Source organism: Plutella xylostella, chromosome 11 (assembly GCF_932276165.1).
Source record: "Plutella xylostella chromosome 11, ilPluXylo3.1, whole genome shotgun sequence".
Classification (NCBI taxonomy): Eukaryota; Metazoa; Arthropoda; class Insecta; order Lepidoptera; family Plutellidae; genus Plutella; species Plutella xylostella.
In genome coordinates this window covers 2,806,557-2,822,984 of record NC_063991.1, presented here as the reverse complement: position 1 = coordinate 2,822,984, position 16,428 = coordinate 2,806,557, and the positions used below count along the sequence as shown (strand labels likewise).

Sequence of the window (16,428 nt, the reverse complement as noted above, 5' to 3'; positions counted from 1 at the left end):
CAGACAAGAGTCAACAAAAAGACTATGTTACAAAGCTCATATCTCACAAATTAACCAAACAATAACAATAAACGTATCTTCATATTGTTGTTCATAATTATCCAGTTTCGCCACTTTTTTCTTTGAAACTATCCGCCCGCGGCGTAATAATAGGTAAATCCATGTTGTCACACTATTTTAACACAAATAACGCACTTTAAAGCTAATTTATTTGCAAAAAACTAACAATATAGGTGCTTTTTGTGTCAGCTGTTAGCTGTTAGACGCCATATTTGTTTTATTCACCATCTGACTGATTTTAAGTCAGCTAACTAGTTGGAAGTTTTGTGACGCTTGTACAATCAACGTTCGGCCTAGTCATACAACTGAACAGCGCCATCCAATGAACGGGCTAGTGGTTCAATCAAACAGGAGATTAAACCAGTTGCCTGCGACACATATATCAGCTGCCTGATACCCATATTACAGGCTCTGCCTAAGTTAGGGTCGGATGGCCGTGTGTGAGATGTCGCCACATATTATGTATTTTCATTAAATAGTTCTAGAAACATCCCCCCATTTCCCATTATGTCGTGCTATTGTTTAGCCAAGATAATAGATACTGTAGTACTGCATATTATTATTAAACATCCGCAGAGGTGCTTTGTTGTAATTTGCTTAAAATTCTGTCTAGATTGTTAGTAAAAGGATCCTCTTTGCAGTTGCATAGGTCTTGTCTTGTGTTTCTATCCTCTCCTAGCCTCCTGACACCTGGCGTGCTATGAGTAGGACATTGAAAAAATATATAATATATAGTTTAAAAATACATATATTAAAAGTTTTATGAAGTATCCCTGTTATTCCTTTAAAGTTTTATAAAGTACCTATCCCTTAAACAATTTGTTCTTTGACAAAGTGACAAAACAGTTCAGAAGTAATTTTTTTAAATTTTAAAAAAATTTAATAACAGTGTTTACATTTATACCTCTCGGGGTCAGGAGGCTAGGACAGTAGTAGCGTAATCGGCATTGTACAGTTGAATTCACGTGAGTTGACTGCGTGGTATTTAAAAGGTATTTTTGAGGGTACGGGAATACAGAGTGAGGAAGCATAAGTTAGAATAGAATACTAGGTAGGTAATTTACTGATTTAAGAACACAAATATTTTCATACAATGGATATTATTAAATAGGCGGCTTTATCGCTAAAAGTGATCTCTTCCAGGCAACCTTTGGGTGGAGGAATGAAGCAAAGAATATTAATCTTACTCCATTCCATACCTAATATTGATTTTTCTTTGTTACAGATATGCACACATCACGAAAAATCACTACACTCACACGTTAAAAAAACAATGACCTGAGTGCCAGAAACAACAACAAAAAATGCAAAAAGTGCCATAACGCTACCTGAAAATCGAATTGGTGCCATCTAGCGGCCGAGTGCGGCAGTAACTAAAGATGCTTTTAGCGCCATCTGTCGTCGAGTGATGCGAGATGCCACGGCTGAAGTATGCGTCTATACTGCGGGTGCTGGTTTTGGTTGGCTTGCTCTGCATCTGGATACAGATCATGCTAGCCGCCAGTAGCTCGGGCCTGGATCGGGATGGAGGTCTGTGTTTTTTTTTATATTCTATTCTATTGTATTGTAGCGTAGATGTACAATCAGAAGTGCGGGGCGCAATTAATTAATAATTTTGAATTTGAATAAGAAGTGACAAAAGTTCTCCGTCTTGCTGGCTCTTGGGGCTGCGCAATACAAAACTTCTGATGGACTTAATATAACCTGCAGGAGGTTCCGTAGCAGACATTCTTCAAATATTCATCGTATAGGTAGGAGCAAAGAAATCTGACCCCTTACAGGGTGACAATGCTACATGCATCGTTACTACTTACCTAACAAATATTTATTCAGTAGAAAATTACAACACTGCATGCTAAAATATGCCTTAAAGTTAAATCCAAAGCCATCTAGCGCCGCCAATTGAAAAAAATAACATTTAAACCGTTTGAAAGCGTTTTCCCAAAAACGGTTCAATCAAGCCCTCTTCATGCGAATAGAAATATTTTAAACCTACCTTCCAATACCCAGTACCTAGAATTGAATAGGCCTTGCGTTTAACCTGAATGCTCCTATGCTCCTTCCTCCACAATTAATGCTTTTTCCACCACTTCTTCCAGATACCACCTACTCGTATACTAACGACGTAACAGAGACAGATGTCTACACCCTGATTACTAACGATGAAATTATTTCTAGAGGTTTTCCTTTTTAACATTTCGCTTCCTCTGAGGGCTATGGTTTTTGTGTCTTGTGGTCAGTTTTATCTTGTTCGTATTGTACTTTTTGGGTAAATGTGTTCTGCCCCTGTAGCACGGGGCTCTATTAAGACGTGACAAGAGTTCTCCGTCGCGCTCTCTCTTGGGGCTGCGCGATGTGAGTGAGCGAGATGCAAAACTCTTGTCACGTCTTAAATGCGCCCCGTAGTAGCCCTTCTGGAGTAGAGATCACGATTGGGCAAACGATGGAGTGACGAATTGCGAAAGGCTGGTGGTAATGAGTGTATGCGGAAAGCTATAGATCGCATCCGTGATTTGGGAGAGGCCTACGTCCAGCAGTGGACTGTTATAGGCTGATTGATGATTCAAAGAGTCGTCGAGGTTATGGAGGTACGAGATGTGTTAGCATTCCAAAGTTGGTTGGGGTAAGTAACCACCACCAAACATTAGTAAGCAGCGTAGCTAGCCTGTCAAACGTCAGTCAGATCCGTACAATACTACGTCAGTTTTGACACGCTGATGAGGTGCTGCTTTATGATTGTTAATTTCTAATGTTCAGTGGTTCTAACTCCACTGCAATACCTTACATAATGGCTGGGTATAATATTGGTATTCGTTTTTTTTCTGTTGTTAATGTTATTTTTGTGTGAACTTCATAATAATATACTCACGTATTCTCTGTTTGGGGGTGCGTTGTTACGGGAGGAAAGAAAATATGCTTATGGTGATGAGACTTCTACATGTATTTCTGTCCCATTTTTATGACACTTTTCTGATCCGAATCATAATTTTCACACGAACAAGGCAAGCACAAGCATTCTTGTTATAGAGCACTTGTGTTTTCCTTGGTTGTTGATGTTTATGATGATAAGAATAGAATAGAATAGAATAGAATAAAATTTTATTTCAGACCACGTCCATAAAACATTGTAACACATGAAACAAACAAATACAAACATACAAATACAGTAAATACTTAATACTAATAAATACTAATCTAATCTAATCTAATGTTGACAACACACATTACAAATAACTAACAATACACTGACACACATACACACTAATAAATGAAATAATAATACGAGTAGTTAAATCCGACCGCCACACCCCGCCTCACCGGCTGATGACGTGCAGCCTCATCCAGTGAGTCAGGATAGGGCCGTCGAACTTGCCAGCTATATCTTTCAGGAAGATGTTGGTACTCCCTTGGACTCTGTGCATCAGGGAAGCCACTCTTTTACGCATAATGGCGTGAAAGCCGTCCGTATTGGCATCAGCAAACATTCCTGAAGCACTGCAGAACCGCGGCAGCCCCAACATCATTCTGAAAGCATTATTATATTGTACTCGCAGGGCGCTGTAAGCCTTCTGCGTATAGTTGACCCACAGGCTGCACGTGTAGAACGACTGACAGAAGGCCTTAAACAGTGTTATCTTAACAGGTTCTGTGCACCGTGAGAACCTGCGGGCCAGCATGTTGCATCTAACTGCCAGCGCCCTGCGCTCCCTGTCGATGTCTAGGTCATCACTGAGATTTTCGGTGACCCAATGACCCAAATACTTAAATTGGCTTACTCTCGGTAGAGGAGAGCCACAGAGTGAGACTGAAGGTATGGAGTCATATGACGTCCTTCCCGCCTTAAACAACATGAGCTCACTCTTTTTTGTGTTGTATTTAAGTCCATGGGTCGCCGCGTATGACTCGCAAATTGAGAGCAGCTTTCTAAGGGCACTAATCGAAGGACACAGCAGCACCATATCATCCGCGTAGCTGATGTTATTGATGAAATTTCCATCAATTGAGCATCCGACACCGGCGCTGCTGAGCTCCTCGATCAAGCCGTTCATGTACAGGTTGAAGAGCTTGGGTGACGTCAGCCCCCCCTGTCTTACCCCGCACTCCAACCTGTACATGTCAGATAATGTACCTGCCCATCTGACTGCATTCGTCTGATTCCCATACCAGAAGCGAAATAATGAACTTAGTTCTGAAGGAAGTTTTGTGTCCTTGGCTAACTTATCCCACAGTATGTCATATGACACTAAATCGAATGCCTTGGATAGGTCCAGGAAGCAGGCGAATACAGGCGTCTTTCGATCGGTATAGTAGCGGACGGTGTGCTTTAAACACAGAATAGCTGACTCCGTAGATAGACCCGGCCTGAACCCAAACTGACCATCATGTAGATTCATACATTTGCCAAGGTATTTGTCCAGCACACTGTCCAGTACCTTTGCCATTGTGGTTGCCAACGATATAGGTCTATAATTACTTTTGTCTGAGGCATCTCCAGTTCGGTTTTTAATTATTGGAACCACAATAGTTTTCATTAGGTCCTCTGGTAGGTATGAATGTTTTATACAGCTGTTAAATAACAATGACAAGAGTCTTGTAATATGTACACCAGCGTACTTAAAATAACGATAATTCAAAACATAATATAATATCGGACGACAAAAAAAAATTAACTAAGGGACTGTTTAACCATGTCTGGATAATGGCTCCCTGTGGGATAAAAGACGTGCTGACACTCTCTATAATTATATTTTAGACAGTGACAGCATGTCCTTGACCCCACACATGTAGTAATTATCCAGACATTGTGAAACAGGTCTAAGTGAACTATGACCTAAAATATGTTTGGTTATTGTACATAATGCTGAAACTGGGGCTCATTTCTGTGTTGCGGGTACGCCTGCTTTTTCTGGCTAAAGGTTTAAATAATATTTTTGCATTTTTCCAGAAGACATGATGAATATAAACGAAACATCAGAGCAAGTGCTAGCTCTGGTGCCGCAAGAGTTGCACAAATATCTTCTCGTCCATCCTAAAAATGTTACTGGTAAGTCAGTTTATAACTTTTAAAAGACCAAATAAATACGTATTTTACGTGTTGCTACTGAGACTTTTGAATCCCCAGCTTAAATACTTACGTCAGAAAAGACAATCTAAACTAGTGTCCGTTGTTATCGAAAATTAAGATCATTAATAAATATTATGAATAAAAGGGTACCCAAGTAAGATCCCTGAGGCACTCCAATTGAAATATAAATCTGCGCTTGTAGATTTAACTGAATAAATTTAATAAGATAATGTTATTTTCAGGCAATTCAACTGAACGTGCGGGCCCCAAGAACATAACAAGCATTCGAAGAGCCATAGAGAGAAGCAACGACGCACAAACCATCTACAACGAAGACATCTTTGGGCCGGTCCAGAATGATACAGTCATTATTGCCATACAGGTATGTGTAATAAACTTTTATCTGACTACGGCGAAGGAAAACAGATGGTTTAGCCCCAGTTTCACCATAGTCTGTTAGAACATTAATTTAACACCCCTGTTACATTGTAATGTCATCTCCATATTAAATTATTGACAGATGTGTCAAAAGTCAATAACGAATCCCTTGTAATGATCTAACAGAGTATGGTGAAACTGGGGCTAAGTATGTGATTCTAATGAATATGTGTGTACATGTACGTATGTTCCGTCAAAAATATTTTTACAATTTGACTAATGAGGTAGTTATTGTTAGTTTATTCTGTCTGTTTGGATATCTTTTTTGCCGAGGGTACACCCGAGTCCGCGTTGTTCTATGTTTTTGCCAACAGTTTTAAAAAACATATTTTCAAATAATGAAATAATCTGTCACAATTATGTCAAGTTATATTTTAAGAGCTATAAAAAAAACTTGCGCCTCGGCAACTGTCGTCTGGCTAGTATAAGGGCTCGCCCAGTCAGGCCTTTCAACTGTATCTTCTTGGGGTACAAGTGAGAGTGCTTGATCGGTTCTCTCTTCTTCTTCTCTTTAGCCTGAGAAGAGAAAATGATTTTTTATAAGTCTCAAAATCTAAACGAATTACGGTTCAGCCGTTTGGGTGCTGCCATAGACAGATACACATACACGTGGACACGTAAAACTTGTAACGACCATCTTTTTGCGTGCGTCTTTTTTCTACCAGACTATCTTTGGATGGAAGAGAGTTTTACAATAATTGGGAGGTAGCTGTTATTGCCATAATGTCTACGTTTGGCACGAAAGTTGCAGACATAATTTGAAAAGCTACTGGCAAACCATGTATGTTTCTATCTTTTCATCGTCCAATGCCTTCTGAAAGACATTGATTAACTACTGAACTATTGTCGCTTTGACAGCTAGGTAGAAGAGGATGTTAGTATTGACCTTTTCATCGTCCAAAGCCTTCTGGAAAAGGTTTACCTATGAACTCAATAATGGACTATTTTGGGGCTTTGACAACTAGAGGGAAGGGGATATTAGTATTGACCTTTTCGTCGTCCAAAGCCTTCTGGAAGACGTTGATGAACGGCATCGACTCAGAACGGTGCTCCAGCCAGATCGTCTGCGCTGGGGGCTCGGGGTTCAATCGGAACTTGCGTGGGGCCTAAAAGTAGAGGAGTTTTTGTATTATTAGTTGTCCTCTGAAATAAATACATCATACAAATATGCTCACGACTGTAATCCCAGAAGGGGTAGTCATAGGTGAATGTGCCTGCTTTTCGCTGAATATCTATAGGTTGCGAGCCATATTGCCGTTTTTGTTGGAGGAGTAGGTACAATGCACTTAGGGTACACATCTAAAATCTAGATGTGCAGGTTTCCTCACGATGTTTTCCTTCAACGTAAGAGTACGTGATATAATTGTACCCGTATTTCTAAAGAACATGACAGGATTCGAACCCACTGCCTCAAAAATAAAAGCCTAAACTTTATCCGTTACGCCACCACGACCTGGAATGTACTGGGAAACATGGTGTCACCAGGAAAAGCCAGCATGTAGATCTCAAAACAAAATCCCATGTGAGAATTTTCCATTATTTACCAAATATTCCCTGCATATGTCCAAGGTTGGCTTGTAATGTGGTATGTCGGATTCTCTCTTCGCCACCTTGTATCTTCCGAACAACACTTTCGGGAAATCCGGCTTTACGTACCTGAAAAAAATGATATATGAAAACCTATTGTGCTAAAATAGGCACAAAAGTATTTCTGCACTCACTTTTCTTCTGTGTATTATGCTATTTGATTCATTGTCTTTACGAGAAAAGCGCTTCCATGCTTTGGAAGGCTCGTTAAGCCGTGGGTCCCGCTTCCTGTTTCGGCTACAATCGTGAAGCTTAATCTGAGGCCCTCAATCAGCTTGAAAATATCTGACAGTCGGTTTGCCCACTTACACGACAACTCTCTCAGCACACGCTTGCTGTGTTGGGGTCCACCAACCCGCACTACGCCAGCGTAGGGGACGTGATGGAATGTGAATACGTGTGGACGATGTACCATGGTTCTATTCGAATAAGCCAGCTGCAGGCATGCACCTAGAATAGAAAACCCCTCCAAAACTAACCAAACCAAGTCCCAATGGTCCAACTCCTCTGGCTTTTCGACAATAATCTTCATCCATCGGAACACGTCACTCCTCGTCCAGGTCTGACGGACTCCGTCCCACGGTCCTGTCCGGGACTTGAACCAGGTGGCGTGGGTCAGCGGCTTCCGCGGAGGCAGGCCGATGCTTCGGCTGAACCTGATGTAGTCTAGGCCGAATAGGGCGCGGACTTTTGCCGTTATCATCTAAGGGTTAGATTGGGGTGTTAAATGCGTCATTTGTTTTTTGGAGAGAGAAAATGATTAAAGCTCTACCCTAATGCATAGTTTCACCATAAGACTATCACTTATTCTAAACAGACGTTAGATCATGAACACTCCTGTTACATTGTAATATGTCAAGTATTATACGTCATCGTCACGTGCTATGGAGAGAGCTATGCTTGGGGTTTCTCTGATGGATCGTATCAGAGATGAGGTTATCCATCAGAGGACTAAGGTTACCGACATAGCTGTCAAAACATGCAAGCTGAAGTGGCAGTGGGCTGGTCATATCTGCCGAAGAACCGATAACCGTTGGGGTAGACGAGTTCTCGAGTGGAGACCACGAACAGGCAAACGCAGCGTGGGACGCCCTCCTGCCCGCTGGACTGACGACCTTAGGCGGGTGGCGGGTAGTGGTTGGATGAGGAAGGCCGAGGACCGAGTGTTGTGGCGCTCCTTAGGAGAGGCCTATGTCCAGCAGTGGATGATTAGTGGCTGATAATGATGATACGTCATCTCCATGTTAAATTCTTGACAGAAGTGTCAAAAGTCAACAACTAATCCCTTGTTAATGATCTATCAGAGTGTGGTGAAACTGGGGCTAAAAGGTGTAGTTAGCTCAATTAGTTTCAAATGTCTGATTAGGTACCACCAATGATCGAACTCTGGCGCATAATGAATCATGTCTTCATATATGGTATTAGATCACTTTAGTTGCCATTATGTTGTTTCACAATGTCTGAGTAAAAGTTATCAGAAGTGGGATTCAGAAATCCAAATTACATAAAAAGATTAAGGAAATCGGGATTTTCCCACCAAAATCGTAGGTTTATTACTCGTAGATTGTGGCATTGATAGAATGGGAAATAGCTTAGATTAACAATATACAAACGAGATGGTGTGCCACATCCTAATCCTAACTATCCTAACTAATATTATAAATGCGAAAGTAACTGTGTCTGTCTGTCTGTCTGTCTGTCTGTTACTCTTTCACGCCAAAACTACTGAACGGATTTGAATGAAATTTGGTATACATACGGTCTAGACCCTGGGAAAGAACATAGGCTACTTTTTATCCCGGAATTCCCACGGGAAAACTTTTTAAGGCGAAGCGAAGCGCGCGGGAACAGCTAGTTGTAAATAAGAGCTCAGTGGTAGAAGAGCGGTGTTATTTGTCGAGACGTTTCTTTTCTCTCTGACACTCCACTATGTTATTATATTGTTAATCTAAGGAAAATACTGAATGTTATTCATATCGAATGTCTTTATCTTATCTCAGATACATGTAATAGTATTAATGCTTATCTGTGTACTCGTAAATTAGGTACAAGCTTATTACTAACGTCTAGATAATTCAAAAAGCTGAATGCAAGAAGTGGTTTTATGCCCCCATGCTAAGGTTTATGTTAGTAGTAACCTGTATGAAAGTACTATATCTGAATCCTACTTTATGTACCTAATGGTTTATTCTACATAGCTTAATAGGTATAAACATTCAAAACTTATTAAACTTCTTTCTTTTTCAATGGCACATTGAAAATTATAGCTATTGCGCGATTTTATCTGTATAAAAATTATTAAATCGTTTAATTTATGACCAGGATTTATATTTTTTCTCGATATTTGTTACTGTTTTATGTGCGCATTTCTACGCGTATGCAAATTTACGAGCCACGTTTTATTACAACCCACTTTTACGAAATTTTATAGCTATAAATGAAAATTCTACAAATGACAATGGGCGTTTTGGGACCTATGTCCAATAATGATGAGACATACATCGTTGGATAGCTCTTTTCAAGTGAGCAAAAAAGTATTATGACGACAAATCCGTATAAGTTGTCCATTTTGAAGTATACTCGTCGGAAGGAAGTATTTTTCTATGGCATTGCACTCTCTCTCCTGATGACAGTTAGGGCGTAATACACGTAAACACGTATTATTGAAATTGGAGAAATTATTTTCAACTGGTTTTATTTACTGAGATAATAAACAAATATAATATTATATGAAATATGATCATTTTGTTATAAAAATTAAAAATGAATGTGAAAAACTAACAAAAACAATTAAAATTACAGAAATAAAATATAAAAACTTTCAAGGTACGATTATTCTAATTGGACAGTAAATCAAGACTAGCGCTTCCGTTATTCATATTCTGCAAAAAATACCTTTTCAACGACGTATCACTCATTTCTATTGGTGCTGGTCCCAGCTTCCATATGTTGGTGCCCATCATCATTTTCCCTAGTAACAAGAGCGATGGTAGCTCAGTCGGGTAAGCGCCCGCTTCGCACCACCATGCCATGCGTTATTCATATAAGTACCTAATTACCTTACGATTTTTTATCGCAACATAATATATATTATTACTAGGTGTTCCCGCGAGCTTCGCTTCGCCTTAAAAAGTTTTCCCGCGGGGATTCCGGGATAAAAAGTAGCCTATGTTCTTTCTCAGGGTCTAGACTCTAGACCATATGTATACTAAATTTCATTCAAATCCGTTCAGTAGTTTAGGCGTGAAAGAGTAACAGACAGACAGACAGACACAGTTACTTTCGCATTTATAATATTAGTTAGGATTAGGATATATTAGAATATTATATTGGGATTAGGCTTATGCGTCTGAGCCCAAAATTTCACGCCCAAAAAATTCGCAGCCTTTTCTCGCCATCGCCACTAGTAGTTAAAACTCGAACTTCCCATGGCGTTTACTTTTCACTGCTCGAGCGGTATAAACGCTGTGGTTACCTTCATGTGTTCAAAGTCGTGTATATTCATGTCTGGCAGTACAGATGGGTCTTCCAGTCTGATGAGACGCCTTCCGTCTATCTTGTTCACAGTTATACACTCCTGGAGAACAAATATGTCTAAGGTTTATTTTAATAATCCCAATTCCATGAATTGGCTAACATGGCTTGCAAGTGTCTATTCTATCCTATTCTATTTTGAGGGGGGGTGAAACCCCTGTACGATGTACGTGGTTCACTCGAGTGGAACCTATGTAGCTCTGTCAGCCTAGCTCACGAGTAAATTAGAGCAGCAAGTCTGGATGTGGCAAAAGCTTGCATGCGTCCTCGTGAATGTATCTGAATCTGATCACAAAGAGTTGAAGTTCGCGAATCATGTGTCAGTTCATTCTATGAATTCGGAGTTAAAGGTACTATCGTCGTGCCACGCATTTCTATATTCTTTCATAGAAGGTGTCTTTGACTCTCTCACGGCGATATTATAGCCGAGTGATTGAGTACGGCGAAACGTCAACTCGTCGCGATTCTCTCGCCCGAGCAGACGGCCCCAAAGTATCCACTTCTTCACTCCACCTGATACCGCGGTAACCCGACGTCCTCCCGCATCCACCTGGCCACGTCCTCCACGGTCCAGTGGAAGGCGTCAGGGAACGGTAGACCGTCCACCACGGCGGCCGCCAACTCGAGCAGGGTGCGGGGGCTGCGCTGGCATGGTCTGAGCCTCCTGAGGGGTGATGCTTGTGTCATAAACACGGTTTAATTAACATCAAAGTAACCTTTAACCCTTTATAAGACGCTGGGGAATATGTGACGGGGTATAAATGACCCTCATTTTTTATCTTGACTGATGACATCGATTTAAAACACAAAAAAACCAATGAAATAATTATTTGAACTTACTCTGCCTTATAAAGGGTGGGTTTTTAAGGGTGCCTTATAAAGAGTGGGTTATATAGACGACCGAATGGCGTAGTGGTTAGTGACCTGACTACTGAGCCGATGGTCCCGGGTTCGATTCCCGGCTGGGGCAGATATTTGTTTAAACACAGATATTTGTTCTCAGGTCTTGGATGTGCCCGAAAAATGGCAATAGGCCCGCCCCCTATTACATTGGGACTAACATAACACTCTGGCGAAAAGTGGGTGCAGTAATGCACCTCTGCCTACCCCGCAAGGGAGTACATTAGTACAAGGCGTGAGTGCGTGTTTTTTTTATAAAGAATACATCATTGAGTACCCAAGTCCGCGTTGCTCTATGTTAACCATTGAATGAACATCATGTACTTAAATCTTTAAAATTAAAAATATTATTTAGTGAGAAAACAAAGATATCAGAAACATTTTTTTGTGTGAAGCTTACGCTATATTATACCTTCCCTCTAACACTGACGGATGTCTATAATATTCCTTCGTGAATTTGTGGGAATGTTCCACGACTTGTGTATACATGGTGTTGCAAAAAGGGTATACTAAGCACATGTAGTTTTCGGCTTAGTATACCCTTTTTGCAACACCCTGTACAGTTATACACTGTACGTTTTGACATCATGGAAATTGCGTGTTCAAAGTCAACTGTGACTGTTTATAAGATAACGATATATTTCTGTAGTTTACCTCAACTATCGTTACCCACATTCGGAGTACCTATACTTGGAGAAAATATTGTCATATCGGACTTTGCACTAAGTACATAAATATGCTTTGGACGTTATTCTTTTGATAAGAATGCCTACGTATTCCCAGTTCCCCACTCACCAATTTGCTCATTATCTTGATAGCTAATTCCTCTATTGATACACGGGTTATACCCACAGATAAAACGTTATCTGTAGCCGTTGCGAAAAATAGGCCTTGCAGGTACAATCAGTTATAAAGTAATTGTATAGATAATCAATGAAACGAGTGTAGTAAGCCTTTATATTTGGAACAATCGGAACAAACGAACATAAGGAAGAAGCATATATTTGTATGAAAAGTAGGTAAAGATATTTTTTACTCCGCTCTAATAACGATTGTAATTAGGTAGTTAAGTAGGCGCGCCCCCTTTACATAATTCCATCATCAAGAACCCCAATATCCTGCGCTTACATTGTAAATACCTGTACCCTAAATAGCTGTTAACCGGTGTCTAAAACCGTAGCTGTTAATTTGTAAAGTATTAGTAAGCACATGACGAAAAACTATTAACGCTTGTAAATAACGTTACAGGTTGACAAGGTCTTAGTACAGCCTGGGAAAAGAATACCTTACACCTGTGTGGTGGATTTATGAGTTTCGGAGGATTTGGGCGCTCCGTTCACTGCTAGAGTCGAGGCGGTGTCGAGGTGGAGTCGAGGCGGCGTCGCGACGGCTTTATGGCGCAGGGAATTATGCCTTATTTTCAATGACGTATTCTCGCCTCGACTGCACCTCGACTCTGCCTCGACTTCTTCAGTGAGCGTCAAATGCTATTCTATTGATCTATGATCCAATTCACCAGTGCTATGCTATGTGTACCATGAATATGATTGGCGGTTATGAAACACATCCATAGCCACCTAGCATAGGCCATCTCTGGTGGAAAAGACACCCTTATAGCCTGATTACACCTACCAAGTAGAGTAGCAAGACGTGCCGATTCTCGACCAATGAACGGCTAGCAATTGAACGAGTGCTCGGCCGAGGATACTGTCTCGCCACTCACTCAGTAGGTATAATCAAGGTATTACGATTGAAATATACCAGCATGTAATAAAATATACCAGTTCTGGGCATGTATTGTTTAGCGACTTTGTTGGTTTGTCGTCGACACGATAAGAAGAAGAATATACCAGCATCCTTACGATAGGAATATAGCTATACTTAGGCATCCTATACGGTTCATCTTTAGGCCAGCACGAACAGTCTACACAGGTATATTCATCTGGTGTGATGATGATCATTTTCCGTGGGGCAGGAACCACTGATGGCTTTCTACGTGGAAACACCAAGTCCTTTACCATTTTGGCGAGTTATTTACAAAATAAACGTTAGCAAAATAAATATGTATGTTGTGTAGAAAATTAGAAGTTTTTGTTATGACGTTTGTTTGGCGTTTGGACGTAGAATAAGGAGGTGACGGTTAAAAATATGAGCCACTTGATATTTTGATGCTGAAATAAAACCTTAGAATATTTTAAGTTTCTCAAAAACGATAATATCTACATCGTTGCCATATTATAAATGCAGACAAACTCAAACTCAAACTCAAATTTTTTTATTCATCGTACAAATATAAAATTTTCTGATGAACGTCAATTTTTACAAATTACTCTCCGTTCGGATAGGGGGGGCTCTTTCTGTCTAAGGAGAAGAACGGAGGCAAGAAACTCCCGAGCCATCTTTTCAAAAAAAGACTTAAAACTAGTTTGTATACAATACATATAAGCTTAATAATTATTATTATAATAATATGAGCAGAGCTAACTACTTATCACAGCCATGCATTAACGTCCTCTAAGTAATCATCAATTTTATAATAAGCTTTTTTACTGAGTTTCTCTTTAATGTAACACTTAAACTTATTCTCTGGCATTTGAGCAACTTCTGCTGGAAGCTTATTATAAAATCTAATACAGTACCCTAAAAACGATTTATTAACTTTCGCCAGACGCATCGCTGGAAAAGCCAGCTTATGCTTGTTCCTAGTATTAATGTCATGATTACTACCAATTGTATCAAAAGTTGAAATATTCTTTCGTACATACATTAAATTGGAAAAAATGAACTGACATGGAACTGTAAGGATGTTAATTTCTTTAAATAGTTCTCTCAATGAATCCCTGGAACCAAGTTTGTATATAGAGCGGATGGCTCTTTTCTGTAATACAAATATAGTTTCAATATCAGCTGCTCTACCCCAAAGCAAAATGCCATACGATAATAAGCTGTGGAAATAACTAAAGTAAACTAATCTGGCGGTTTCAACGTCGGTCAGCTGTCTAATTTTCCGTACAGCAAAAGCTGCGGAGCTCAACCTTCCAGACAATTTTTCAATGTGAGGTCCCCACTGTAACTTTGAATCTATAGTCATCCCAAGAAAGACAGTATCATTAACTAGGTCCAATTTATTCCCATCTAGAATAATGTTAGTATCGCATTGTCTAACATTCGGCAGTGTAAATTTAATACATTTCGTTTTCTTAGAATTCAATAGAAGATTATTAACGGTAAACCAATCGTGTATGTCAGATAGAATTGAATTAATTTCATTAAAATTATTTTCTCTTCTTTTAACTTTAAAAAGCAAAGAAGTATCGTCAGCAAATAAAACTATATTAGTCAATTTTTCAACCATAAAAGGCAAGTCATTAATATAAATGAGGAATAAAAATGGTCCTAGAATAGATCCTTGAGGGACGCCTATTTTTACATGAGCCCCCTGTGATTTAGTATTGTTAATATCGACCCTTTGTTGTCTCTTGTCTAAATATGAAGATATCAAATCTAAAGCCTTTCCTCCTATTCCATAGTATCTAAGTTTCGAAATTAAAGTCTGATGGTCTACACAATCAAACGCCTTCGACAGATCACAGAAGACTCCAATAGCATCGTGATGGTCTTCCCAGGCGTCAAATATGTGCTTAATCAACGCAGTACCGGCATCGGCTGTTGATTTGCCTTTTGTAAAACCATACTGCTGGCTATGAAACAATCGAGCATCATTGAAATGCAAAAGCATCTGACTGAGTATGACCCTCTCAAATATTTTACTCAAAACTGGAAGAACCGAGACAGGCCTGAAATTTGCAGGGTCCTCCATATCCCCACTTTTGAACAGAGGTATAATTTTACTAAATTTCATAAGATCTGGGAACAGGCTGCAGGCTTTATCATGGGTGGACATGTTCCTCGAATGTGCATCGCAGTTTCTTGTGTTTATCAGGACGTATTTCCGAATTTCTTCTAACTCTTTCCATATTTTGCACTGGTTTTTACAATTTGGAATGCGACTCACATACCACAGGATATTGCCTAGTAGTTCCTACAGTATTAATATATGAACTCTATCACCCGTCTCTCTCCCACAGGTGCACACACGCATCACCTATCTCCGTCACCTGATAGTGTCTCTGGCTCAGGCGAAGGACATTGAGAGGACATTACTGATCTTCTCTCACGACTACTACGATGAGGAGGTCAACGACCTGGTCAGGAGCATCGACTTTACTAAGGTGGGTGGTTGTTGGTGAACTGATTTTGATTTAAAAAACAAGTAGGTACCACGTGAAATAGATTCTACATAGAGATGTAGAAAATAAATGATGCATGATTTGGTCAATTTATCAGACTCTTCGTCAGTGTGTAATATTTTTACGTGGTTAAAGTCACTAGTTATACAATAACAAGGTGGCGTTTTGTAGACTACGTCCATTGAACAAAAGTCTGGTAAAAAAGGCTGATGATATTCATAATTTATTTATTTTATATATGTATTATTAAATCATAAATTAACATAACCCAAAGCAGAAAGAATCTTCAAAATTTGGGTGCATAAACGCGTCTATTCTTAGTTGTAAAACTAACATAAACATTTTCCATACATTTCAGGTTATGCAGATATTCTACCCGTACTCCATACAAACACATCCAAACGAGTTCCCAGGAGTGGACCCCAACGACTGCCCTCGAAACTTCAAGTATAACAAGTAAGTCCAGCATTTAGCATAGCATCAGGTTTCATTATATCTATCTACAGGTGTAGTTTTATCAGCCTTGGTAGGTTCTACCAGATCAAATTTACAGTGGAGACACCATGGAAACTGCTATTAAACGCCACCTGTTCC

The 16,428-nt window shown here is 39.8% G+C and overlaps 1 protein-coding gene across 6 annotated transcripts in view; it reads left to right on the top strand.

The window, feature by feature from the left end:
* The window catches only part of LOC105387933 (alpha-1,6-mannosyl-glycoprotein 2-beta-N-acetylglucosaminyltransferase), a 43,841-nt gene that overhangs the window by 19,159 nt on the left and 8,254 nt on the right, over positions 1-16,428 (top strand). For 2 of the 6 annotated variants that reach the window (XM_011558743.3, XM_011558740.3), the window contains exons 2-7: positions 1,286-1,590; positions 2,160-2,240; positions 5,006-5,104; positions 5,368-5,507; positions 15,673-15,816; positions 16,193-16,290. In XM_011558743.3, the coding sequence (XP_011557045.3) occupies positions 1,476-1,590; positions 2,160-2,240; positions 5,006-5,104; positions 5,368-5,507; positions 15,673-15,816; positions 16,193-16,290 (677 nt within the window). In that variant the 5' untranslated portion in view covers positions 1,286-1,475. The remainder of the gene's footprint in view (positions 1-1,285; positions 1,591-2,159; positions 2,241-5,005; positions 5,105-5,367; positions 5,508-15,672; positions 15,817-16,192; positions 16,291-16,428) is intronic. The other 4 variants (XM_038116111.2, XM_011558741.3, XM_038116110.2 and 1 more) reach the window with 3 other exon arrangements.